At 52.8% G+C, this 26,938-nt stretch overlaps 1 protein-coding gene across 1 annotated transcript in view; it reads right to left on the reverse strand.

The window, feature by feature from the left end:
• The window catches only part of RASGRF1 (Ras protein specific guanine nucleotide releasing factor 1), a 114,977-nt gene that overhangs the window by 26,717 nt on the left and 61,322 nt on the right, over positions 1-26,938 (reverse strand). The window contains exons 11-22 of the mRNA XM_003784570.2: positions 23,591-23,654; positions 21,537-21,673; positions 19,462-19,544; positions 14,952-15,200; positions 12,377-12,750; positions 10,171-10,296; positions 8,228-8,398; positions 7,175-7,281; positions 6,616-6,728; positions 4,971-5,031; positions 2,189-2,292; positions 504-588 (exon numbers count right to left, since the gene is read on the reverse strand). Of these exons, the coding sequence (XP_003784618.1) occupies positions 504-588; positions 2,189-2,292; positions 4,971-5,031; positions 6,616-6,728; positions 7,175-7,281; positions 8,228-8,398; positions 10,171-10,296; positions 12,377-12,750; positions 14,952-15,200; positions 19,462-19,544; positions 21,537-21,673; positions 23,591-23,654 (1,674 nt within the window). The remainder of the gene's footprint in view (positions 1-503; positions 589-2,188; positions 2,293-4,970; positions 5,032-6,615; positions 6,729-7,174; positions 7,282-8,227; positions 8,399-10,170; positions 10,297-12,376; positions 12,751-14,951; positions 15,201-19,461; positions 19,545-21,536; positions 21,674-23,590; positions 23,655-26,938) is intronic.

The following is a 26,938-nucleotide window of genomic DNA, read 5'->3' on the forward strand; positions in this document are numbered from 1 at the left end:
TGCTGCAGTAGTGCCGCCTGCTGCAGTAGTGCCGCCTGCTGCAGTAGTACCAACTGCTGCAGTAGTGCCGCCTGCTGCAGTAGTGCCGCCTGCTGTAGTAGTGCCAACTGCTGCTCGTCTCTAACTCCTAGATGAGGTCACAAACCAGAGGCACAGCCCGGAGGTCTTCACTCCTTTTCTCCCAGTCCATCACGCCTTTCCACTTGCTTTGCTGCAGACTCACCAGGAAATCTGCTTCAAGGAGTGACTTCAGGGAGCCAATGCTGGGCTGCCTGTCCCAGTTGAGCCTCACATGGCCGTTCAGCAGTCAGCCCCATTTAACAGAAGAAACTGGGACTGAGATGATACCCCTAGCCCAAGGTCATATGGCTGGGGTGGCGGGGCCAGCGATGACCCAGGGGTCTGATTCCAGCTGGGTACATGGCCTGCTGGCTACCCAGCCTCTCCACAGACCTGCCAAAGGAAAACCCAGGGGAGAAGGGTGCTGCCTGCCCCATACTCACATCATTGAAGTGCTTAGTGGTTTTCATGATGTAAGGGGTCCTTTCATTCTTTTCCAGTTTCATCCAGCCTTGTCCAAAGAACTCCCTGTGGGAAGTAAGGGGAATCCCAAGGCAGTTGAGGTTAGATTTGCCTTCCTAATTTCTTTGCTTTTTGAGGCTGTCCTTTCAGGGAAATGGATTTTCTGCAGAGCCCTGGAGAGGAAGGAACCCTGGGCTCAAGTCTAGCTCTGCCCTATTCCAGCTGTGTGGCTTCAGGCAAGCCCTTTGTATCTCCAGGTCTCAGTTTCCTTATTTGTAAAATGGGAATAATGACAATACTCTCCTCACAGGGTTACTGCAAGGTTGAAATTTGATAAGGTGCGGGCAGGCACATCATCCACTGTGAAGTGGGTGGGCACACCAGGTTTTGTTACAGATCTTGTGTTCTGACAGGGAGAACTCACATTTCGCCACTTTTCAATAACTAGTCTGTAGAATAGAGAAGATGGGAGCCTGCGAGCCCGGCCAGCAGCAGGAGCCTTTGAGCCAGGCCAGCAGTGTGTTCTGGCAATGGCAACCTGGTAGGAAGCCACTGACTGCCCAGGCTCCTGATTTGACAAAGTGACCGGGAGAGATACCCGGGCAGAGTCTCATGGCTGGAAAAGCCAAGGGGAGGTGAGCTGGCCTTGACAACATGTCCAGCTTCTCTGCCTAGAGGAAGCAGGTTGGGGATAATGACAGTTACTACACCAGGAGTGGGCAACACCGTCTGTTTAGATGTGGCAGCGCCTGTGCCAGGGCCAGGTGGGGCTGGGGCTGATGACTCGCAGCCTGGGATCTGCAGATTCCAATTTTGGGAAACCACTGTGGGACAAACTGTCAGAAATTCAGAAACACATTTGGTCACAAGGATGTTTACTTCAGCTATAAACATGGAGCAAAACCTGAAAACAACCTCATGGCTTACTTAGGCACTGCTAGGGAGTACTGTGTTTACAAATACCATTTGCTTTGTCGTGGGATAAATAAAGGACTCGTAACTATCTACGTGGTGTAACTACAGTGCGGGCTGGGACAGCTGTCTACATGGCAGGTGGGCAACATTGGGCTCCAGGACCTCTTCAGAGTCTGCTCCTGGGAGGTGTGCCAGCCACTGCATGCAAACATACGCCTGTGTGCACATGTACATGAACACACACTAAGCTTCCTGAATAGGAGCTCTGAGTCAGGATGCTTCCAGCTAAGAGAGTGTGTGTGCATGTGTGTGCATGTAAGCATGTTCATGTGTGTGTATGTGAACACATGTGTGCATGTAAGTGTGTGTTCACATGTTCATGTGTGTTCCTGTGTTTGTGCATGTGCATGTGTGTGCATGTGTGTTTGTGTGTGAGCATGTGTTCGTGTGCATGCGTGTGTGTGTGTGCATGTGGACATGTGCATGCATGTGAAAGTGTGTGCATGTGAGCATGTGTTCATGTGCATGTGTGTGCGCGTGCACGTGTGTGAGTACCTGGGAGGTAAGGAGAGGACTTGGGGGCAGGAATGGGAACAGGCTTCTCCCTCATCTGTGCTGACCGTGCATCTTTACTTCCAGCTGTGGAGAATCCCTGTGGCTCTAGAAGCCACTGGATGTGCTTCTGGGATGCTGCCAAGGCTGATGCCTGCAGGAGTAGAGGGAGGGGGATCTGGGAGCTGTGCTCACTTACTCATAAGGAATCTTCTTGAAGACGAGGTGGTCTAGCAAGGTCAGCTGCTCTGCAATTTCCAGGGCTGAGTGGTTCTCAAAGGGCTCTGCCTTCACACCTTCAGCCTATGGGGAGTAAGTTCTCAAGTCAGGCCTGAGAAGGTCATCGCCTAAGCTTTTTGGCAACTTTGATGAGGAAATCTCTGCCTGGAATCAGGGGTGGGTGGGTAGGGTAGGCTGGGGTGTGATGAGGAGAAATAGATGGAAGGGGACAGAGGGAGCTGGGCCCCCATTGTACCCTGTATATGTGAGTCGGGAGGACAGTTTGGAGCTGTCGTGAACCTGGCATGGCATGGGATGGTGGAGGCTTCTAGAGGTCAATGACTGGCCCAAACCACTCAGCCCAACTGAGCTGACTGGGGCTGGGTCAGGTGGCCTGATCCCAGGCTGTGCCTGGCCATTCCCTTCAGGGCCTGTGTGGGCCAAAAGCTTGGCTAATTACAATTTCTACTTGAAACTCATTAGCAGGGGTGAACTCCCAGGTGTGACCAGCTCCTGGAGCAGTGGTCCTGTCCTGTGCCCAGATGATAGCTGCCTAGCCTCAATCCTGGGTTACCATGTCCCTGGTCACTAGGGCTTGCCCATGGACACCACCTTGCTAGACACCTATGCCCTTTGAACAGAGGACATCCTCAGGGAAACACTAGCTGGGGACAGAGGTGTCATGTCAGGTATTGGATGAGAGGTGGCTGTGGGAAGGCTGGCGTGCTTGGACAGCAGAAGGTCTGCTGGGTATGGGGAGGTGCTGGAGGGAGATAGGGCAAGGAAGGGAGAGTTACAAGTTTTCTGGCCTTGGGAAAAGCTTGTGTCTCCTGGGGGAATGAGTCAGAAACAAGAGTCCTGCCCCTCTCCCACCTTGAGGTCATGGAGGAGAGTGGCCAGCCGGCTGGGCAGCACAGGCTCAAGAGGTGACCACCTCGCGCCCCTGTGACTTCTGCTTCCTTGTGTTTACTCCAGCTTACCCAGAGGCCTGAGCAGGCTGAGCACGCACAAGCAGCCTGTCTGCACTAGTCACAGGGAAACAGGCCACCCTGCTAGGCCAAGCGTCTCCTTCCCTCATTTCCTGTGCAAATGTGCACTGAGGTCTGCACTGCCAGGCTCTTGTTAGACACTGGAAATACAAAGGTCAGAAATAGTCTGTGACCTCACGGAGCTCCAGGCTGCAGGGCTCCCAGTCATGTGAGTAGGGCAGGGATGGTGAGGGTACAGACCTCTGTATGGTGAGGGTTTTCTTGGCAGAGCCACATGTGGCAGGGAAGGGTGTGTGCAGATGCCCAAGTGCAGAAGCATGGAGGTGGGGGGACACTAGGCCTTCAGGGGTGTGGAGAGGTGAACAGCAGGTCCACTGAGATGCTGGGCTTCAGGGCAAGGACCCTGGGGAAGAGGCCTTGTCCTGTGAGCTCATGAGGAGGAGGCCCCCAGCCTCATCTGTTCTCCTGAGGGTCCTACCTGGCAGTCCTGGGCTGGGCCCAGGATGGCTTACTGTCAGAGTCAAGGGTGCAGGGATCTGGGTAGGGTATGGCTTATGGCGGTGCCCAGGCCAGAGGTGTGCTGGGCAGGAGCAGCTGCCGGCTCCCCTGCTTCCTTTCGGTGTAGCCTAGGAAGAGGGTGACTCTGGGAACCGGCCAGAACCAACAACTTCCTCCCAGCAAGAAGCTTGTCTGCTCTCTAGTGAGGCCTTGGCTCTCCCTGAACTGGATCTGCCCTACAACAGCTCTGGGGACAAGAGGGGCCAGAGGCAACTCAGTGGGCCTTTGTTCTAGAAAAGCCTCAGGCTGTTCAAGAAGGGACAAGAGGCCCTGGGGGCTGCCAAGGGGTAAACATTCCAGGCTCCTACAGGCAGGAGAGCAGCATGTTGACTCCCTTCAGGGGAGTGCCAGGAGGATCCTTCCCTCTCAGGGGCTGCTCAGCATTCTGGCCCCAGAGGGTCATCTGGAGGTGGTGGGGTTGGGCACCACAGACCTCCTGCCAAGGGTATGTACAGGATCCTGCAGTGCTGCTCTCTGGGGTGGGAGTGTGGCCTGGGGTGCTTGCTGCTCCAAGGTGCCTCATCAGCTCCAGGAGTTGGGACAGAGAAGTGAAGGAGGCAGGGGCCCAGAATCCAGAGACCCAAGTCTTCTGCTGGCTACTTTTAACAGATCAAAGGTCCCTCAGCCAGTATGAGGCTGAGCCATAGGGCACAACTGCCACCTCCAGGGCAGTAACAGTGAGTCTGTTGTGAGCATCCTTGACAGCAGGGGCTGAGGCTCTGGGCAGCTCACAATGGCTTTCTGGGGTGTATAGCACCAACCTGGGAAACGATCTGGCCGAGCCAGGCCACCCAACTATCTAAGACCATCATTGTTCCTGCACTCTGCATGGAATGCCACCATGAGCTCATATGCCTTTGCTCCCTGGGGTGCTAGCATTTCTGGGCAGGTGGGGACTCATGCTGATTCCTTGGGCGAGGCAGTTTGACAGACAGAATGTGGAGTGAATTCTTGCTCTGGAGACGGCCAGACATAGCTCTCACCACTGCCACTCACCACAACCCTAGATGGCCTGCTTAAGCCGCCATGCCTCAGCTGCTCCATCTGTAAGTGGGATGGTGACACATGGCCCAACTAACACCTTAATTTCAGACTTAGACCTCCAGAACTGTGAGCATAAATTCTATCATTTTAAGCCACCTTGTTGGTGCTACTTTGTCACAGATAGGTGGTGACTGCTAGATCAGGGGGCCTTGGGGTGGGGGCTCCACTCACCATCTGAGTAATCTCCTCCAGCGTGATCTGGTTGTCACCTGGGTCCTCCTGCGTCAGAGTCCTAGGGACAAGAAGGCAGGTGATCCCCACCTCATTCCTAGGCAGTCCCCTTCCCAGCTGGCTGGGTCCCCATGCCCTTGGCACTCTCATGCCTCTGTGTCCCTGCTCATTTCCTTTGCCAAGAGACCCTTCATTGGCTTCTCCCAGTGGTCTTGCCCCTTCTGGCTGGGGCAGGTCCCTGCATCTGGCTTGTGGCTGTCCCCTGACAGGGCAGGTGAGGCGCTCCCTGCAGCCCTGGTGCCAGCTGGCAGCCTGTGGCAGGCGCTCCTTCGTGCAGTGGAGTAAGAGAGCTGCTCCTCGGGAGCTGGGGCTTCCTGACAGGCCACCCCTCAGCCCAGCCTTGACCTGCAGGAGCTGCAGCAGTTGAGGGGTGGCAGAAGAGAGGGTGCCGGGTTACAGTGGGAGATGAGGGTGGACCCTAAGTGTCAGGCCAACATGCTCCCCCCTTGCTGTGGGTGCCCTGGGGCCCCTGGGGCTGCCTACGCTGTAGGGAGCAGCTCTCCAGCTGGATGTCATTGTGCACACAGCTGAGGAAATGGCTGCTCAGGCAAGGTCTGCACCTGAGAGCAGACCCTCCTCCTCCCACTGCACCAGGGGCAGTGCCCAGACAGGCTCCCAGTGGCTGTCTGCACTTACAAGGCCAGGGCCCAGCACAGGGCAGAGTGTGCATGGGTGGTCGTGTGTGTGTGGTGGGCACTGAGGTAAGGGAGACCTGACAGAGTCTTGGGCCCTGAGCCGGGGATGGGCGTGGCTGGGGAGACTTTGCCACAGGCAGCAAGAGCTGAGCAGGGTAGTGGGGGTCTGTGGTGGGGCTGGGTGACAAGTGAGGAGCAGAGTGCTCCCTTGCATTCCCTGGGCTGGGAGAGGACAGGCCACGGATGGGAGCCACGGGCAGACAGTGGCCTGTGCCTACCACCCATGAGCAGCCTGTAGAAGCAATACTCATGATCTCATCCCTGCCCTCGAAGTGGGTATTGTTCACCCATTTTATAAAGGAGAAGGGACTTGCTGAGGTCATATTGTGAGTCACTGGCTAGGCCAGCTCGGAAATGGGCTGCCAGTACTAATGGAAGGAGCACTGGTTCAGAGACAAGTGATTTAACTGACTTGGATTCAGTTAAATCAGTGGCACTCCTTGACACCTATAGGCGGGGTCCTGTGGTGCTGTTCTGTAGCACTCCTACAATGGTGGGACTGTCCTGTGCTGTCTAATATGGAGCCCAGACCATGTAAGGCTCATGTGACCGAGTCACTGAATCTTACATTTGCTCAGCTAAGATTTAAGTAGGCACATGCGACCAGAGCCCACTGCACGAGTTGTCAGCAACTGTGGGCACTGGGAAGCAGGCTGAGCTCTTCCCTCAGAGAAATCAAGGTCTGCTGGGGTTGGGCATGGAGGGAAGGCTAAATGGACCCCTCACACCTGAGCCTGGCTGTCCAGGGGGTGTGTGGCCCCGGGAGGTTCCGGGTTCCCCTCTAGCCCAGCACACCCTGCTCTGGGCTGTCCTACTCGGGAAGGGCTTGCTCTGCCTGCCCGGCCTCTAGCCAGCCCTTGTGCTTTCCTGAGCAGGTGGTGCTGCCCCACCTGATGATGTTGGCTGCTGCCTTCCGCTCCTGAGTCAGGAGCTCCGGGTCATGCACGACCTCCTCCAGGAAGCTGACTGCCTTGCATTTGAGCTCCTCGTTGGTCTCAAAGTCCTGTGGGAAGATGTGAGGGGTGGTTCTGGCTACTGTTTTCTACCTACCCTGCAGTGGTCTGGGCCTGGGCAGAGGGGAACAGTAGTTTCTACTTCTGCCTCGCTTTCTTTCTGCTGGCTGTGTGGCCAGGCACAAGAGACTCTCAGGAACCAGAGAATCTTAGGTAATGGCACTGAGGCAAGACCCAGGACCATTGCTCAGCTACCATAGTCACACCCAGGCTGGGGACGCACAAACCTGCCCATACCCCTGCTGCAGATGGGGTGAAGAGACAGTGGTCCCCTCAGGGACTTTGGTTCCTCCTAGGGTGCCTTCTGGGAATATTGGGGCAGTGGATTTGGCACCTCCCTCCTGCTGCCTCACTGCTGGACATCAGCTCACTCAGCCAGAGGCTGCTCCCTGGGGCCTGTGCCCAAGGGTTCCTACCTGGGAGGATAACCACCCACCTGAGAGTGCTTGGAGACCCAGTGGCGAAGTACGTTCAGGACACGATTGGTAGCCGCTCTACGGATCACGAACTCCTTGTCTCCGTTCCTCTGGTCAGGGGGAAACCCTGGTGGCACGCATGGAAGAGGGGAGACAGGAAATATGGGAGCCAGAAACAGCTGGATTCTAGTCCAGACTGGACTTTCAGACCTGGCTAAGGTGGGGCTGGTCCTATGGCTGCTGGGCGGGAGCACCATGGGCAGGGGGACAATACAATACTTAATAACCAATTTTGACCCATAAGACTGAGGCCACACTTCTCAGTGGACACAGTGTACACAGGCCCAGCCTCTGCCATTTTTCAAGGGCTGCCAGGTGACTCAGGCAGCCTCTCCAGACAGGGCCACAGGTCTGCTGGCCCTCAGCAGAGACCAGGGGTCTCTGGGGCCCCCTACATAGCTCTTGCTGCAGGACAAAGGCTGTGGAAGTGGGAGGTGGCAGCAGAAGCTCCCCCAGGCTTTACTCTGAGTAGAAGTTGGCCAACTAGCAAAGGGTGACAGGTGGGAAGGAAGGGGCCTTCAGGTGGCAGGCCCCAAGGCTCACAGGAAGAATGTTTGGGGTGCAGTGGATAGCAATCCATTGGGAGTAGGCAGGGTGTGCCCGATTGGCTAGAGATGCCCCTCCCCCTCCCCCCCTGGGCCAGCCCAGTGGAGAAGGCCAGGCTTTATTCCCGGGGCAGGTGTAGAGCAGGCTGTGCTCCAGACTCCTGGTGGCCCTGGCTGCAGGCTGGGGTGTGTGCAGAGCCCCAGCCAGGGCAGAGCAGTGTGGGCTGTGACCCAGAACCTCCACAGTAAGGTGATGTGGGAAGCTTGGCGTCTAGTGAGTCGGAGTAATTAGGTGAAGCAGAGCCCCAGAGGCTGGGCACTGTTAGCAGAGACCACCTGTGCCATCAGCAGCACATCTTCAACACCCGCAGCGGGGCACGTCCTTGGCGCCATGGCTGTCATCACCTGCCACATGCCTCATAGAGGGGCTGGACTGGGGGAGGGCCCTTCGAGCGTGGCACCACATACCTGTGCTGGCTAAGGACATCCTCCGGTACTTCTCCTTGTTTGGGGTGCCCTCGTTGGCTCCTGCTGTCGCTATGGCAAAGGCGGAGGCAGCCGACAAAGCACTGCGGTTACTGTCCAGTTCGCGACAGGACGTCATGACAACTCCATTGTTGTAGGAAAAGAGTGGAAACTCTGTGGAGAAGAGGGCACCAACCCTCAGCTGTCCCTGGGCCTAGCCCCAGGTTGTTAGCAAGCCTGGGCTGAGTCCAGACCAGCCTCAAGAGCAGGCAGGCAGAGTCTCCAGGGTGGTGCTGGAGTAGGGGCGTTTGTCCCCTGTTAATCTTCCTGGAAGGGTTATGCCACAATATCCCCAGGGCTGTTCCAGGGTGGAGTTGGCTGGGCCACCCTCCCGCCACCACCTCCTGCACCTCTCTGCAGCCCCACACCCTTCAGCCCTTAGCCTCAGCTGTGCACAGCCTGGTTGGGGGTAGTGTCCCAAGTTCTCTCCCTCTTCAGCCTACTTGAAAAAACACAAGACCTGTCCACTGTCTGATAACTACAGTTTACACTGACAGGTTTGTGGGCACGGTGACATGGAGAGAGCAATGCATGTGGAGTCCACCTACCTGGGGTGAAATTCTCCCCAAAGTCTTACTAGCTGTGTGACCTTGGGTAATACTTAACCACTCTGAGTCTCAGCGATCTCCTCTGGATAATAGGGATAATCCCTACTTTAAATGGTGGATATAGGGTGGTGCCTGTGGCTCAGTGGGTAGGGTGCCAACCGCATATATGGGGGGTGGTGGGTTCAAACCTGGTCCCAGCCAAACTGCAACGAAAAAGTAGCTGGGTGTTGTGGTGGGCACCTGTAGTCCCAGCTACTCAGGAGGCTGAGACAAGAGAATTGCCTAAGCCCAGGATCTGGAGGTTGCTGTGAGCTGTGTGACGCTGCTACAGCACTCTACTGAGGGTGATAAAGTGAGATTCTGTCTCTACAAAAAAAAAAAAAGGTGGATATAGAGATTAGAGGAAAGAACATGGATGGAAGTACCTTGTACTGGATGAAAAGTGATATACATGCCATGGACTATCATTGCTATTATTAGTCTTTTTAGTAGTAATCTGAGTGGAAACCTTTAGTTTCATCTTGTAAGTCTACAGAAAGCAATCTGTACCCAGGACAAAGTAGCAGGGCTCATGCTGTGAGGCACAAATCACTTATTTGGAATACTCAAGGCTTATTTGTGAGATTTCCCCTCCAGGATGTCAGTTTTGGTGTGTGGCACGGCTGCAGCACCTCTGGGCAGTCTTTGTCCAAAGCCACAGGTGACCCTGTGACTGACTGGGCTTCTTCTGAAGGCCTGGAGGCACGGGGCTCAGGGTGTAGGAGACTGTTGCATGTGGGGACAGGTCGTGGAGAAGGTGGTGTGTGTGTGTGTGTGTATGTGTGTGTGTGTGTGGGCCTGGGAGCTCCCTCCTCTTGGGTATCCAGAGCTCTGCTGTGTGTGGGGAGATGGTTAATGAGACCAAGAGACAAAGATGGCTCCTCAAAAGCCCTTCAGAATCTGAGTCTGAGATGTTGGGTGGGTAATGTCACCCTTCTCAGAGTTGTTTCCTTTATTGCAAAAACATAATAGCCTCTCCAGAAAGTTGTCAGATCGGCAAAAGGGCCAGGCACAGAGCCGCATGTGCAGGGCTTGGCAAACACCTTCTGAATCCCTAGACACCACTGGCCTCCCTGCTGCCTGTGCAGAGGGTGAAAGGGCTTGTCTGAGGTAGGGAGAGACTGCATTGGGAGCAGGATGCACTCAGGTGGTGCTCTGGGGCCCATACAGAGCTATGAAATCTCAGAATAGTCATTACTCTTAGGAGTCTGGCAGGAGTCCTTAGGAGACCCGCCTCTACTCAGCCTAACCTGTCTTCCTTCCCAGCCTGGGGATCACCTTGTAGTTGGTGAGCCGTACCTGAAGAATTTTTGCATTTGACTGATTTTGGTGTTGTTGGAGATTTAGTTGGTGACATTTCAGTGTCACCATCATCACTCTGGTTTTGATCAATATCTGACTCTTCTCTCACGGAGACTTCTGAGCCTGGGAGAAGAAAAAGAAGTAATCTTATTTTTTTCAGTGATTCACTGATATCAAAATTCATGCCTATAACTTACTGAGGCCAAACAGTAAATCTGGGGTATGTGGATGGAAGAAAGTTTAACAGCTTGATTTGCCACAGGACTTATCCCAGAACCTTCCATGTGCTAATGGGCACTGTGAACCTCCAAGGTGGCTTTTGCTCTACCACAACTTCTCAAGCCTTAACAGACATACCTGGGGACCTTGTTAGAATGCAAATTCTCTTTCGGAGTCTCAGGCAGGGCCTGAGAGTCTGCATTTCCAATAAGCTTTTGTTAGACATGACCGTATGGCTGGTCCATGCACCACCCTTTGAGAGGCAAGGTCTCTCTTTTTCATTTTGGTGAAGCATCTTAGTTAGGGTGACTATTTGCTCCAGTTTTATACTTGTTGTCTCATGTCCCTGGTCACTCTTAGAAATAGCCTGCCTTGGGAAATTAATTATACTCTTCCTAATCTTGGGAGATTCATGGTCTATACACTTTGGGGAAACTGATGAATTACATTCAAAGTCCAGGTATGGCACAGTGAAGTCTTGGTCAAATACTCTTAATTGCTCTGGGCCTCAGTTTCCCCGATAGAAAATGAGTGCACTTATACTTAACCTTCTTATGAACCCCCCAAAAGCTACAGGTCTTCTCTTTAGAAAAGAACTCATGTACCCACACATACAGAATTTCACACATGGTTACATTCATGGGCTCCTGGGATCACCAGTTAAGAAGCCAGGTCTGAGATGATTTCTTGTGAAGTTGTGAAACTTCTGGTAGGCTGTCACCTTGGTCACTGATTTGTAGTGGCACACATCGCCCATTTCTGGTATGTGCCATGGCAAATGCTTCTTGGTGACATGACTTCGTGGGGGGGCCTCCTACCTTCTCTCTTCTCCACACAGAGGAGAGAAACACTGGCCGTCTTCACAGTCTTTTTTTTTTTCTGAGACGGAGTCTCACTATGTCGCCCTTGGTAGAGTGCCATGGCGTCACAGCTCACAGCAACCTCAAACTCTTGGGCTTAAGTGATTCTCTTGCCTCATCCTCCCAAGTAGCTAGGACTACAGGCGCCTACCATAACACCTGGAGATTGATCTATCTATCTATCTATCTGTTTTTTTTTTTTTTTTGCTATAGTTGTCATTGTTGTTTAGCAGGCCGGGCTGGGTTCAAATCTGCCAGCTCCGGTGTATGTGGCTGGCACCCTAGCCGCTTGAGCTACAGGCACTGAGCCTTCATGGTCTTTTTCAAAGGCCTCCTCCTCAAGTCCTGGAATATGTGACCAGTCCAGAGTTTTTTAACACATACCCACATGCACACGCACATGCACCCATACACGTGGGTGCTAACAGGACAATGTCGGTGGTGCCTAAGATAGGCCTGATCTGATCTAAGGCAGGACCAAATCCAATCCTTCCAGAATGGTCGAAAGAAACTCTGAGAACAGGATGGTACCAGGTGGTCCCGCATCACGCCCAGCCTCTGCTCCTCTCCCAGGGCTCCAGGCTGCTAAGCTCCAGGCTGTTTCCTGAACACACAGGCTCTTCCTGGCTCTTTAGTCATTCACATTCCATTCTCATGGTCTAGAATGTTCTCCCACCTGCTGAAAATCCAGATCTAACAATCCCCCGAGGAAGCCTTCTCTGTTGCTGCTGACGATGCTCGTGCCCCTGAGCTCCCCAGCCCCACACAGGCCCAGTGCCATGTGGAGTGTGTGGTCCAAGGACTCGGCTCAGACTATGGCTCTGGGAGGGCGGGAGCTAGATCTCAGCCCCTCATCTCTCTCAGCCCCAAAGGAGGCCTGGCTAGGACACATACTCTGCAAATGTGGGCAAGTGCGAGGATTGCTCACAATGGGGGCTGACACCCACCTAAAGTGTGGCAATGCCTTGGGGACCTCTGAAAGCCTCCCTGGGCAGCCTGGGCCCCACCTGTCTGCATGGGGGCCCAGGGCCTCCTACCCTGTGGGGGCACGAGGAGCAGTGAGGCTGGGCTGGGCATGGGGCTATGAGACTGGGGACAGCCTGCCCACCCACACACCCACTCACTTTGCTTGCTGAGCGTTGAGGGGTCCTCAGGCTTCTCGGGGGTCATGTCACCCTCATCTGGAATCTTGTTGGTAAAGCTGCTGGACACATAGAGCTTGCTGGTGTCTAGTGTGGCCTTGCTGAAGGGTGACATGGCTGAATACATGCTGGTGTAGCCGTTGGAGTTGCAACTGAGGGCAGCCAGGTCCAGGGCCTTGCCACCCGTGATGATGGGGATGTTCAGGGACAGCTTCCGCCGGCGGCTGGGAGATGATGTCTTGGTGATGGACAGCGGTGGAGGTGAGGAGAACTTGCGTGTAGCGCGGGGGGACTTGGGAGGCTCACCGTACAGAAGCTTATTGTTCTGACCACTGGCAAACAGGAGCTCCAGTGACCTGCGGGGAGGCAGAGGTGAAAAGAAGTGTCAGCACAGGCCGCCAGGCTGGCAGGGCTCAGGAAGGCAGCGATGGGCCCTTCTTTCTCATGACCCTTGAGACCTGGAGCTGATCTCTTAGTAGGGACTGTGTGATTAAATTGCCCAGGGCCAAGTGTTTGTAATGGTAAGTATCCTGCTCTAATGGTCTGGGCAGGAGACATGGGGTTTCTGTGGCAGGCAGGGTGGTCTATCCAATGCTCCTTCCTCTACCTCCGTTGGGTCAGCAGCAGCAGCACCTGACCCGAGGTGCTCAGAGTCACCTGCCCAGCAGGCTTTGTGAAACCACCTCGTGACCCACACAGGGCCTGGTGCTGCCTGGGTGTTCTGCTGTCCTCAGGCATGGTCTGTGGAGGAGGAAGCTGGGAGGCTCAGAGGCAGGGACTGACTCATCTGATGTTTCCAACTCTAAACCCAGGGTTCTTTCCATGTCATCAGGGTGCTTGAGTGGCCTTATGTGCAAAGTTAGAGGGATGGGAGCTGAAAGTGGGGTCTCCCAGCATTCCTGGTCAAGCCCCTACTATCCTCACAGCAGGACCCCACTCAGGGCCAGGCTGGAAAGGGTCATTCCATCCACAGCAGTGCATTGAGGGTGTCTGCTCCCTGCTACACTTGGGACAGGCTCTGTCTCTCAACTCTCACTGTGGCTGTGGGAAGCAGGTGCTTATCCCCATGTCACAGGTAGGAACTGAGGCTCAGAATTGACTTGGCTGAGGCCCCAGGGCTGAGAGCTGGACTTGAACCTGCCTTTTTCTGCTGTGGGACACTACTGCTTGAGAGGAAGGGTGGTCTGCTGGGTCCCCGGGAATGATCTCGGTGACTTTTTGGGTGTGATTCCATCCTGGATAGGATGGTTTCTCCTGTTTACTGAGGGAACTGGGAGGCTGATCACTGAGGTTCCTGAAGTACATACGCTACCCCTGAGGCCTTCTGTGGGCCCACAGGAAGCAGGGGAGGAAGCAGGGGAGGGAATGGAGGCAGATTCCAGGCGTAGCAGAGCAGGGTGTGGGGGGAAGAGTGCTGTCACTGCTGGGAGCCAAGGGAACTCAGAGGGGCTCTGGGCCAGGCTGTACCCCCCTCCCCCCGGGAATGTGAAGTGGCCTCTCAGGAAAGAGAAGCACCAGCTGCTATTCCTGGATGGGTCCTTCATGGAGTAGTGAGGCCTGTCAGAGGCCGGGGTCACACTCCTGCACTTGACCTAACACTGGGTAGCCATGGCCTAGCCCTTCAGTGTTCTGTGCCTCACTTTTCCCCTCTGTTAGATGAGGGTTAAGAACCACTTTTCTTATGCAAAGGACTTGATATGGACTCTCCCCGATGCCTCGCTTGCTACTGCCCTTGGCTAGGTGACCATTTGGTGAGATGGAGGTAAACATTTCTGTCTAACTAGGATTCTGGGTGGCCAGAGCTATGTGGTTAGCAGAGTCCTGTTAGCTCTGAGCACTGACGCTGTTTGACTTTTGAGCTGGCCTCAGTCTAGCCTGACTCTATGATTTGGGGGCAATTCCTGCCCTTAGAATTCTACCTGGAAAGGACCCTGGGTTCACTATGATCCACCAGGTCCCACTGGGGATGACAGGAGGGGAAGCTGGCTTGTCACTCAGAATTGGACAAGAGCAGCTAATAAGACCAGGTCCCCACTCAGCCACTGGCTCCTAGGAGCCCCGCACGGCTGCCTCCATGGCAGAGCTGAGCTAGATGACAGGGTTCAGAAGCCAAGGCTCAGGCAGCCTACCCTCCTTACATCGTGCCACCCCAGTATGCCAAGAGGGGTCCCTCTCCTCCTCAGGGAAGGATGGGTGGCATATGTAAGCAAGGAAGTCCTCTCTCCCTCCCTTTTTCTATCTCTCTCTGTCACCTTCTCTTCTCCATTTCCTCCTCTTTTCCTTCCTTTTTTCTTTTTTCTTAAATGACACAAGTAGGGAAGCCCTATCCTTTGGTGAGGGGTGGGACCCTAAGCTTCCGGGAGGGGGCTAAGAGGTAAGAGCAGGGCAGAGAGAGCAAGTGTGCTCCTCAAACCTCCCATCCCACAGGCAGGGCAGGTTCAGGAAGCTGAGGCTGAGCAGTGGTGCCAGGCAGGTGAACCCTACCCACCTCCCCGCCTCCCAGCTCCTCCAGGGGCCCCTGCAGAGCTCAGCCTCCCTCCCAGGGGCCCTCAGTCACCTGGCAGGGATGGCACTGATGGGCTTCTTGTAGATGGTGATGAGCTTGTCCAGGACCACGACGGCAGTGGTGAAGACGCGGTAGGAGTGCAGGAAGGTGTTGAGGAAGTCGATGCTCAGGAAGCGCAGGTCGGTCAGTCGCTCCAGCAGCCGCCCCACGCTGGCGTAACGGATCTGCAGCACTTTGCAGGAGTTCATGGTTTTGCTGAAGCGGATGTCAACATCATCACAATACAGGGAGGCGTCAGACCTGGGGAGTAGGAAAGGGGTCCAAAGGTGTCTTTCCCACCAGATGGCCCACATGCCAACAGCCAAGGGTGGTCTTATTAGGACAACGAGGAAAGCTTGAGAAGGACATTCAAGACGGGCTGCAACTTCTCCTTCCTCAAATCCTAAAAACCTCACATTAGAACCCTAGGAGGCTTGGCACCTGTGCTCAGTGGTTAGGGCACCAGCCACATACACAGGTGCTGGCAGGCTCGAACCTGGCCCAGGCCTGCTAAAAACAACAACTACAGCAACAACAACAAAAAATAGGCATTGCAGTGGGCATGTGTAGTCCCAGCTACTTGGGAGGCTGAGGCAAGAGAATTGCTTAAGCCCAAGAGTGTGAGGTTGCTGTGAGCTGTGATGCCATAGCAATCTACTGAGGGTGACATAGTGAGATTCTGTCTCAAAAACAAAAACACACACAAACAAACAAACAAAAAACCCAACCCCTCCTTAGGAATACTGGGGAAATATTACAAATATTACAAATATTACAATATTAACACAAAGTGTTGCTGCTGAGTTCCCAAGATATGCAGGAATTGCATTCACACAAAATGTGTGCACCGATGTTCCTAGTAGCAGGATTGGTAATAAATGAAACCCCCAAACTTGAAGCAGCTGATGAACCAATAAACCAAATGTGGTGTATGGGATCCGGCAGCAGCTGTCAAAATATGAGGACAGGTGTGGAATGCAGTCAGCCAGCACACAGGCACTGAGACTGTCTAAATGGGCACAGGTCTTCTTGGCGTCAATGTGCACCAGCCGGCAGTCAGAAGCCTCAGCGGCCCTGCAGGGTGCTGCGCCATACAGCGCCCTCTGCTGGTTAAACCGCGGGACTGGTGTTTTATTAGCCGCCCACGAGAGGCGGGTCTAGCACGGTTGTTGAGCAATGAGTCTCTTGAGCAACTGCGGGTTTTCATTTTCTGGACATTGTGAAGCTGTAATCGTTTTGCTTTTTGTTTTGACTGCTAAGAATCCTGGCATGAAACCTAGTGTCCACTTCATTTTATTTCCTTATTGTTTTGTTTGCCCTTACTCCTTACACACTGACGGCTGTATGTTATCTAGTTGTTTTTATAGGCATTTAGTAGCTGCCTTAAATCTTTTGTGTTCAGGTGGGAAGTAACTGGAGGAATATAGAAATTAACAGACACCCTACATTCCTGAAAGGATAAGATTGCCAGATTTGTCACAGGATTCTTACAGCAGAAAAAAATATCTGAATAAACATACGAATTTAGCCTGTAAATCCTGTCATGGCAATAACAGGTTTACTATAAGTGATGTGATGTGCTGGGAAGAACATAGGCTTAGAACCAGAAAATAATGGGCCAGATGTCACCTCTCCTGTGTTTCAACTGTGTGTCCCTAGACAAGGTACTTATTCTCCTCTTCTGTAAAATGGAAACAGTAAGACTTTCCCAAGGACTTAATAGAATAACTGACTCAAGGGGCCTGGAACTGTGTCTGGCACACAGGAAGCAGTGAGTGGAAGTTGACTGTGAATTCACTAGCTCTTTACAGGCATGTCCCACCCAGAAGGGCAGATGATGCTCAGAGGAAGTGAGAGAACGGACACTGCCTCTTTCTTTCTTTCTTTCTTTCTTTCTTTCTTTCTTTCTTTCTTTCTTTCTTTCTTTCTTTGAGACAGAGCCTCAAACTGTCCCCCTGGGTAGAGTGCCGTGGCATTACAGCTCACAGCAACCTCCAACTCCTGGGCTCAAGCGAGTCTCCTGCCTCCGCCTCCCAAGTAGCTGGGACCACAGGCGCCCGCCACAACGCCCGGCTATTTTTTTTGGTTGGAGCCGTCACTGTTGTTTTGGCGGGTCCGGGCTGGGGATTCAAACCCTCCACCTTAGGTGTACGTGGCTGGTGCCTTAGCCGGTTGAGCTATAGGCGCCGAGCCCACTGCCTCTGTTTCATACTGTCTTCTTATTATTTTTGAGACAGAGTCTCACTTTATCAACTTTGGTAGAGTGCTGTGGCATCATAGCTCATAGCAACTTCAAACTCCTGGGCTTAAGCAATTCTCTGGCCTCAGCTTCCCGAGAGCTGGGACTACAGGCACCAGCCAGAATGTCCGGCTATTTTTAGAGATGAGCTCTCTCTCTGGCTCAGGCTGGTCTTGCACCTGTGAGCTCAGGGCAATCCACCTGCCTCGGTCTCCTAGAGTGCTAGGATTACAGGCGTGAGCCACCATGCCTGGTCACACATGGTCTTTCTTAAAGGGTTTTCTTTGGACTGGGCTTTGAAATGTTGACAAATAAATAAATGAGATTTATCAAGTGTCTTTAATGAGCAGGGCACTAGAGATTTAAGATGCGGAAGATGTGGGAAAGCACACGGGCTGTCAAAGGCACTGAGGCTCAAAAGGGACCATTCTGAAGGAGTGGAGGGATATTTCTTTCCCAGGTAGCTTTGCTGGAAGACATACAACAGTTTGGAAAAATGCTGGTTTTATTGCAGGAAAATATATACTGCATCTATGGAATCTCAAGAAGCAACAATGAAGAGGGAATGATCTGAGATCGGAAAGATTTCCTGGGCATGAAAAACACAGTTGCTGAGTTTTTTCAGCCTTCCTGAAGGCCAGGGATGGCTGCAGGAAACAACCGTTTAGACACCCAGAAAATCCAGTGAGTGGTACATTAAACACCTTGAAAGTTCCCTAGAACTTGGAGAAGGATGAAGACATTAAAATGGAGAAATGGAAGAAAGACAGACTAGATGAAGTAAGAGACCCCAGCTCAGAAAGGCTGAGTGATGTGTGCATAGTCACATCAGAGCTGGGACTCTGCAGACTTCCCTACCAGATCTGGCTCCTCTGGCTGCTGTGCAGTATGAATGTGGGGAGGGGACACCACCTCGTCAACTTGAGCAAGAGCCTGAAAGACCTGTGGACCTGAACTGCCAAGGCTAGCCCCCGGCATGTAGGAGCTTCGTCAAATGCCTAGGTCATCAGACTTGTCCTTAGATTGGTGGTGGTTGGGAATGAAGGAGGAGGTCTGCTTAACTTTCACACATTAAATAACATTGCCCCTGCAGCCCAGAGTGTGCTCTTGAAGTAGGGGTGGGGGCTACCCAGATGACTGCTCTGGGCAGCAGAAGCATGGCCAGGGTGGGAGCTGGGTCCTAGCATGCACCAGGGGAGAGCTGGGCAGGCTCAGAAGTCACAGACTGGGATGTAGACTGGAGAGGCAGTGGGCCACAGGGCGGGGGTAGAAAGCTGGGTACAGGGAGAGGGGTAAGGTGTGCAGATCATTGCAGGAGCATCATGGGAGCAGAGGAGGGAAGCTGCATTACCCAGAGCTGGGCGGGCTGCATTTAGCAGGATGCAGGCCCTCTCCCCCTAGGGACTGATCAGACAAAAATACATTGGCCCTGAAGCCTATGTTGTTGGATTTTCTGTGGTTTTGAAAGGTTCTATGTATTCATCTTGTACTTAGAAAAAGAAAAATAGTTACTGGAAAAATAGTGCATAAAGTTTCTTTTTCTTTTTTTGAGACAGAGTCTCACTTTGTCACTCTCAATAGAGTGCTGTGGCGTCACAGCTCATAGCACCCTCCAGCTCTTGGGCTTAGGTGATTCTTTTGCCTCAGCCTCCCGAGTAGCTGGGACTACAGGCACCTGCCACAACACCTGGCTTTTTTTTTTTTGCAGTTTTTGGCTGGGGCTGGGTTTGAATCCACCACTTCCAGTATATGGGGCTGGTGCCCTACTCCTTTGAGCCACAGGTGCTGCCCCACATCCGGCTATTTTTTTGTTGTAGTTTGGCTGGGGCCAGGTTCAAACCTATCACCCTCAGTATATGGGGCTGGCGTCCTACTCACTGAGCCACAGCCACCAAGTTTCATTACTATTGTTATTAGTGCTTTTTTCTGAGACAGGATCTTGCTCTGTCACCCAGGCTGGAGTGCAGTGGCTCAATCGTAGCTCACTGTGACCTGAAACTCCTGGGCCTCAGGCTCCTGATTAATGTTGCATTTAAAAGAGCCTAATACAAAAACAATTCATATGTGCAGAACAAATAAACCACAATAAAAACTCATGCCAAAACAACCATCCAATATACTTTATCTCAAAATAAATAAGCAAGCAAACATCACTCCCCCACACAAAGAAAAATCTAGCATCTTTGAGTCCTGGTGGTTGGCCTATCCTGTGTCCTGGCTGTCACCATGTGGTGCTCAGTGTCTGGAATGTGGCCTGTTCAAGGAGGGAGTGAGAGCACTTACTTGATCATCTGGGGGACAGTGACCTTGGAGTTTTCTTCAAACGCGTTCATCATGAGGCCATTGCACCGGATGTTATCCACACACTGGAATCAGAGAGCGGGCCCAGATCAGGGCCTTGCTCACCCCTTTGGGACCCAGGTTCACCAGGAGCCCTGCCCAGGTCTGAGACAGAGTCCTCAGGCTTCAAGGGCACTGTCCTAGCATGAGTAGGGTCAATGCAGAGCATCCTTTGGCCATGGGCTGGAAGTCAAGTCTCCACTGATTCACACTAGGGGCCTTACTTGACCTTCTTAAGTCTGAGCCTTCCTGTTTGCAAAATGGATACATCTGGCACTGACCCCTCTGTCATTGACCTCTGAGGTCCAGTGTCAAGGACAAGATCAGACCCACAGGGATCTGGGGTCACTGGGAGGCCAGCCCAGCACAGCCTCCCTCCCCATGACATGGGCTGCTGTACTGTGTCCTCTGACCTCCGCCCACCACAGTGCCAGTGCTCTGATGCCATGGTGGCTTTCCAGGTCAAAACTCCACAGGAGCTGGGTGCCTGGGGAGGCAGGGCTGCTGGGGAGGTGAGCAGATGGTCGAACATTTCACCTAGCCTCTGAAAAAATCCAAACTCTAAATTTTGCTCTGAATAAAAACTACCTCCCTCCACCCACGCCCCCAAATAAGGGCCTGCCTCATTTCCTCCTTGTCATCCTGCCTGGGCTCTTTACACTTCTGCCATGAGAGGGTTTCTCTTTGTATGCTGTGGGAGGGCCCGTGGCACTTCACAGATCTCCTGTTTTGGGGGATGTGTGTACTCCAGAGGAGGGGAGGTGTTGAAGTCACCGAGAAGGGGCAGTTGAGAGCTGGGACAGTGGGTGGTGGGCCAATGCCAGCCCCCTAAACAAGGGGCCTGGCAGAGGGAAGTTTCATCCTTTGCATTCCAACTCACCACTCTGGGTATCTCTCTAGCTTTGGTTCCACCAGCACCTCCAAAATGAAGGTGGCTCAACCACAGGCTCAGAGCATCACAGAGGCAGCATGGGGCTTGGGAAAGTGGCCATGGATGCTCCTGAGGGGAAGTGGCTGGAGGATGCTCTGCTCACTGGCATCAGCACCAGCCACCAGGAGGGCAGAGGCTTGGTGGGCACCCTGTGGGTGCCTGGGCCTTTGACAACTGCAGCTCTCTGGGGAAATGAAAGGCCAAGCTCAGGGCCCCCAAGTTTTCTCCAGGGCATGCTGGATTTTTGACTCAGATGGAACAGGCACATGCCGTGTGCTTTCCAGCTCTGCCTTATGCTTTGGGACTGTGGGGTGGGTGGTCAGGCAACCTCTGCTGGCCTAGCCTCCCAGGAGGATGAGAGGGCAGGGAGTGGGGGAGGGGGCTCTCCAGGTCCTGGGGAGACTCTGCCCTCCAGTCCCCACAGCACTTTAGTTTGCTGCCCCCTGATCTCTGGGGGAGTGCTACCTCTCTCCCCTCCTCTGGTCCTCAACTGCCCTCCTGCAGAGTGGCTGGAGCCTGGGCTGGGCTTCCCTGATCCTGGTTAATGCTCCCAGCAGGGTGACTGACAAAGGCTGAGGCCACATCTTCCTCTGTGTAGCTGACATTGGGTCTGATCTCAGGGAGCCCTGCTGACTCTCTGGTGCAGGTGCCCAAGCTTCCAGGGCCACTGTCACCGCTTTGTTACTTCACACCCTTGGGTAGCGGTGCTCACCACCCACCTGGGCATATACCAAAAAGCAGATTCTCAGGCCACATGCCAGCAATTTGGATCTAGTAGGCCTGGGGGTGTGGGAGAAGGCGGGGGGGCAGAGTCAGGAATCAGAAGTTTTTAGATCACCTTGCCAGATTCAGATGCAAGGAGTTCCCAGGCCACTCTTTGAGCGTGGCCCAGGGGACTACACGCAGGGTGGACCAGCCAAGCTCAGCTGTGGTTGGGGCTGTGGGCCTGGAGGATTCTTGCGTTTTCTCCTGTAGAACCACGTGCCTATTGCTGTCCCCCACCCACCCCTGACTTCACCAGCCAGGCTCCTAACTGGGTTAGGCATGAAGGGACCACTTCCTTTCAGGAAAAGGTGATGCTGCCTACCTGGCTGATGTCACTGGTCCATGCTGCCTTCTCTTGCCGGGATGAGGCCACCAGGATGACTGTGAAGGGTGGGGAATCCTTTGGCTCCACACCAATCTTGAAATCCAAGTGGTCTATGTCTTGGCCAGATCCTTTGGCTTCCAGTCACAAAACACGAGGTTGGCAGAGTGAGTGAGGGTGCTTTCTGAGTTGGAACATGCTTTACTGGTCCCTGTCTTGCACACCAGTGGAAACTGCATTGGTGAGGCACCAGGTCACTTGCTGCCACTTTCAGAACATTTTTTTTCTTAAGTTGGGCACCCCCCCTTCACAGATGGAGAAACTGAGGCCTGCAGTGCAGACACAGTTTATGCAGGCACAGTTCTGGACTCGGAGCCAGAAGCACCTTTAGGAATCACTGAGCTGCCCTCTGTCCTCCCCACGACAGTGGGAACACAAGTCCTGATCAAGGGCAGCAGCCACTTTGAAGCTAGAACAGGCCTCATGGCTGAGCCCTCCTGCTAACTCAAGGGAGTACTGGGGCCAAACAAGGAGCTTTGGGGTCTTAAACTTTTACAGACTGGGCAGTTCAGTTTACAGTTCCTCACAGTGAATGTAAATTCTGAGTGTTTTTATTTTTGTTCTTAACCTGAAAATTCCTTGAACTCTTGAAATCTGCTTACTTGGAAGGACTAAGATCACAGTTCAGGGATTCTTTTCAATGTACCCACATTAATTGGGCATACACTGAATGGGGTGGGATGCTGTGGAGTGTCTACTTGGCTCTGCTCTGCTGCTTGTGGGGCAATATGGCCTGAGGACGCTGCCCTCCCCACAAGCTCCAGACATCCTCCTGCACAACACATGTGGGCCTGGAAAGGTTTCTGAGGTCCTTACCCCTTCCAGTTATGATACTTGAGAACTTTAGGGTTCCTTGTTGGGGGTAAGGGAGCCCACTGTGATTGTACTGGCTTGTCTGATAAGTGGGGTTTGGTGGGTGTGTTTCAGGTGGGGATGTGTGGCTATGCTCCTCCCTCCTGGGGCCAGGAGGGAAAAGAGCTTTGGGCCTGATGATTCCCCCAGGAGAGCCCACTGTGGCCAAGCCTTGCAGAAGGCTGGCCTGTGAGAGCACCTCATGTTTACTCTGCCCTTGGAGACCCACTTGGTGTGGGCTCAGTGGATGGCAGAAGGGGTACAAAGTCTATTGCAGCAGGGCAGGACAGTGTGTGTGTGCACACCTGTGTGCATGTAGCAGGCCTGGAGCCCAAGCCTATGCCCACACTCTGCCAGGGCCATGATGCTGAGGGTATTCAGAACAGCTGTGCTCCAGGAGTCCCAGTCTGGGGAAGCTCAAAGGTTGTGCATCTCCACAGACCATCTCTGAGCCTCCACTTGGGGTCCGTGAAGAAGGGAGACAAGGACCAACTTTGGCTCAATCAAGAGAGAGCAGTGACCCTGCCCATAACCTAAAATACTGACCTAATTCCCCAGTTTCCTGGAGAGAGAAATCCCACTGACCTCCGCCTTCCCTGCATGTCCTGTGCATCCCTGTTTGGTTTTCTGAGGTCCCTTCTCCTGAAGGTCTTGCCTCTTTCCCGGCCCCTGCAGGTGTACGGTTCTTTTACTCAGGACCCTCAGCCCCCCATTGTATTCTTTTCTGCTGGAGGACAGAGAGAGGGCCAGACACTTCAACAACCCATAGAGCACAGCCCCAGGAGCCCTTGTGCTTATAGCACAGAGGGGTGAACGAGCTGCTTCAGGCCCCAGGAGCTAAGAAGGAACCAGGAAGGCGATCAAGGCCAACCCCTGCTGCTCCAGGGAGCTCTTTCCTTTTATTAAGTCATATACACATAGATCATGAATACATTTATGCATTTGTGGGCTACAACGTGTTGATGTTTTATACAATTTGGAGTGCTTAAAGACCCATTCTCCAGGCTCTCTCAAGGAGCATTATGCCCTGGTATCCTCCCTTCTTCCTGACAAAAATCAACGCCTGGGACCAAGCTTTTGGGGTCAGCACGTGTGTGGATCTGTGTGGACAGGTACAGGCACACTGCCACCTGCACACTCACCTTCCTCCTCTGTGCTTTCTGGATCCTCCAGCAGGGTGCAGTCAATGAGGGAGATGACTCCATTCTGTAAGAGAGCAGCAGGCCTGGGCATCAGGTGGGTAGAGAGGGTGGATGGCGCTTTAGAAGACTGCATCCAGGTGGACACACATGTGGATGTATTATATGTCAAGTGGTACTGTGATTTTTAGGTTGAAGGATTTTATCTTTGTACAAGAAGCCCAATTGGTGGATGAGACATGATTGCTTGAGAGGCCTCCCAAGTGCAGGCTGTGGGAGGGGTGGCGGGAAGCTGGCCGGCCTGGCCTCTTCTTGCCTGTGTGGAGACTCTAAAGCACATGTGTGTGTCTGCTGCGTGTACGTGTAGCAGGCCCCTTTTGCAGCCCCAAATCTGCAGAGGTCTGAAATCCCCTGTTCCAGGGCCACCCTTACGTTACTGACAGGAAAACAGGGGCCAGTTTCTGGACTCACAAGTATTGTTATCTCATTTTGTAAAGAAGCTAAGTCTGGAAAGTCAGCTACATGTCTTGCCTGAGGGCCTCTGCAGAGTTAGTGGTGGGGTCCAGAGAGAGCCTCAGGGACTTGGTCCCAGCCTGAGGTCAGTTACTCATTTTGGATAGAAATATCTGGAAAAATGCGTCCAATCCTTCTGTGAGTGAGTTTCTTGTGGGTGTGAGATATTGTAGTGAGATATAAGAGTAAACACCACCGTGGTTCTCGTAAGACATAGCCACTAGTTCTTTCCTCCTCCTCTGCCTGATTCCCTTCCTCCAGAGTGTGGGCTGGACTTAGTGACGTGCATCTAATTAAAAGAATAATTTGTGTGCAACTTTTGGAGACGCAGCCTCTTGCTTGCTTTCTTGTTACTCTCAGATCTCCTGTTCTGGGGAAGCCACCTGCTATGTTGCAGGGTAAGGCCTATGATGAGGACCAGAGGCTTAAGCCACCTGAGTGCTCATGCCAACTTGGAAAAGGGGTGCTCTGAGCCTTCAGAGGATGGATGGTAGTGCCAGCTGACATTATGACTACAAATCTCTCACAAATGAAAGCCTCTGAGCCAAAACTACCCAGGTAAGTAAATCCTGATTTCCTGCCACAGTAACTTTGAGAGAATAAAAGTTTGCTTTAATTTCCTGCATTTGGAGGTAGTTTGTTACATAGCAACAGATAAGTAATATGATAACTAATGATAATGGAGACCTGCCCACCTGCTAATCTATCATGAAAATACTTGCAGAGTAGGCTGCCCCTTGGGAGACAGGAGGGATTGGACAGAGCATTAGAGTGGACCCCAAATCATGGGTTGTGCTGCTTGCTTTGGTCCTTGGTGGTCTTGGAATAGCCCCCAAGACTTGCTGGACCCTAACTCTCCCAGTGATGTCACTGGGTTTGATAGTCTTGAAAGCCCTATTTAGTGCTGATATTTTCTCACTTTAAGTTGAAAAACATTTTACTGTAGTTTAAATGGTCCATGTTTGTAGCCTGCTCCCTTCAGAAAGGATGTGAGGCATTCTATTTCCACCTCAATATTTAAAGATGAGTGACACAGCTATACAGCATCATGATTAAGAATGCAGACTCTGGGCCAGGCGCAGTGGCTCACGCCTGTAATCCTAGCATTCCGGAAGGCTGAGGCAGGTGGATTGCTTGAGCTCAGGAGTTCAAGATCAGCCTAAGTAAGAGAGAGACCCATGTCTCTACTAAAAATAGAAAAACTAGCAGGGCATCCCGGCAGGCACCTATAGTCCCAGCTACTTAGGAGGCTGAGGGAGGAGGATCACTTGAGCTCAGGAGTTTGAGGTTCCTGTGAGCTAGGTTGATGCCATGTCACTGTAGCCTGGGCAACAGAGTGAGACTGTGTCTCAAAAAAAGAAAAACAAAATAAAGGACATAGACTCTGAAGCCAGACTTTCTGGAGTCAAATCCAGCTGTGCCATATGCTGGCCTCTTCTGTCTTGTCTTACCTACAAAATGGGAAAAGTTATTGCATTCATCTCAGTGGGCTGTTCTGGGAAATAAATACAGGGGTGGACAAAAAGTTGGTGTGCAATTTAAAATAATTTAACATAGTAAATTGCACACCAACTTTACGGACACCCTATATTAATAAAGTTTGGGATAGTGCCTGGCCCATGGCAGTCATGACCCAGGGCCTGATATTGTTACTAGGAGCTCATTACTCGCTATGATGGCTGTAACCATGGCCACTTACTATTTACCGGCACCAGGACTCCCTCAGTTGGCCCTCCCAGCATTCCTGTGAAGTGGGTTTGTTCACACCCATGACGCAGATAAGGAAGCTGAGGCTGATGTGGCCTGGGGCCCTGTCTGAGGTCACCTGCTGGTAGGGGGCAATGCTATGATCTGGCTTGGATTCCATGCTCTTCATCAGTGTGTCAAGAAACTTTCAGAACTCAAACAAAATAAAACAAAGTCACAAACACATAAAAACATGTGCTTTTGGACTATCAGTGCCAACATGTGTCCAGTTTAACCTCCCTCCAACGTGTACAGAGATCTTCTTACCGGAAACTCCAGAGCTAATAAATAATGAAAGATTTTCTTGATATATAATTTGGCTAAAACCGGAGTGTTCAATATTTGTAAATTAACTATCCCATGTGCAGCTGGCCAGCTAGTTTATGGGAATGTTAATACGAGCAGTACAGTCCCTGAGCCCGCTGTTTGGCCTGTCAGCTCTGCAAGGGGTTACAGGCCAGGTGGGGTCAGGAAGAACCCTGGCCCTGATGCTCTGACTTGATTAAAGGCACCTTCAGCCCCTCCCAAGGCACAGTATGTTTGTACTTGCATGGGGACAGACATGGTGCCGGGGACTGTTGCTCACAAAAGCAAGTGCCTCATAATTGACAGCTGAGCCACATCCACTGTCAGTTCACTGCTAACTTATTTGTGCCATGTTCCTGTGAGGGTCATTGTTCCTATTGACAGATGATGTGTAGACAGGAGCAGGGACTTTCTAGGGCCACACATGTGTAAGTGACAGAGTGATCAAAACCTCAGCTCAGGCCAATGGGATGAGCAATGTGCTGCCTTGGGGAAGAGAAGGTTCTGCCGAGGCCCAGACTGGCCAGCATGTGGCATGTGCACCCACCTGCATGGTGGCAGGGAAGCCTGGGAGAGATGGTACGAGCAAAGGCCTGGGGGTCTGTGAGGAAACAACAGGGGGAGGGAGGGTGCTCCTGCAGGGCTGAGGTTCTGGGGGCAGGCCCTGTGTTGGAGCACAGGGTGCCCGAGAAGGTCGCTGGGAGTTTGAACTTCATGGAAATGAGTGAAAGGCTCTGAGTAACACTCTGGCCCTCAGCCATCGCTGGGCCTGCACTCCACACAGAC

This window comes from Otolemur garnettii, unplaced genomic scaffold, assembly GCF_000181295.1.
Source record: "Otolemur garnettii isolate 467f Iridium unplaced genomic scaffold, OtoGar3 scaffold00011, whole genome shotgun sequence".
Lineage (NCBI taxonomy): Eukaryota > Metazoa > Chordata > Mammalia > Primates > Galagidae > Otolemur > Otolemur garnettii.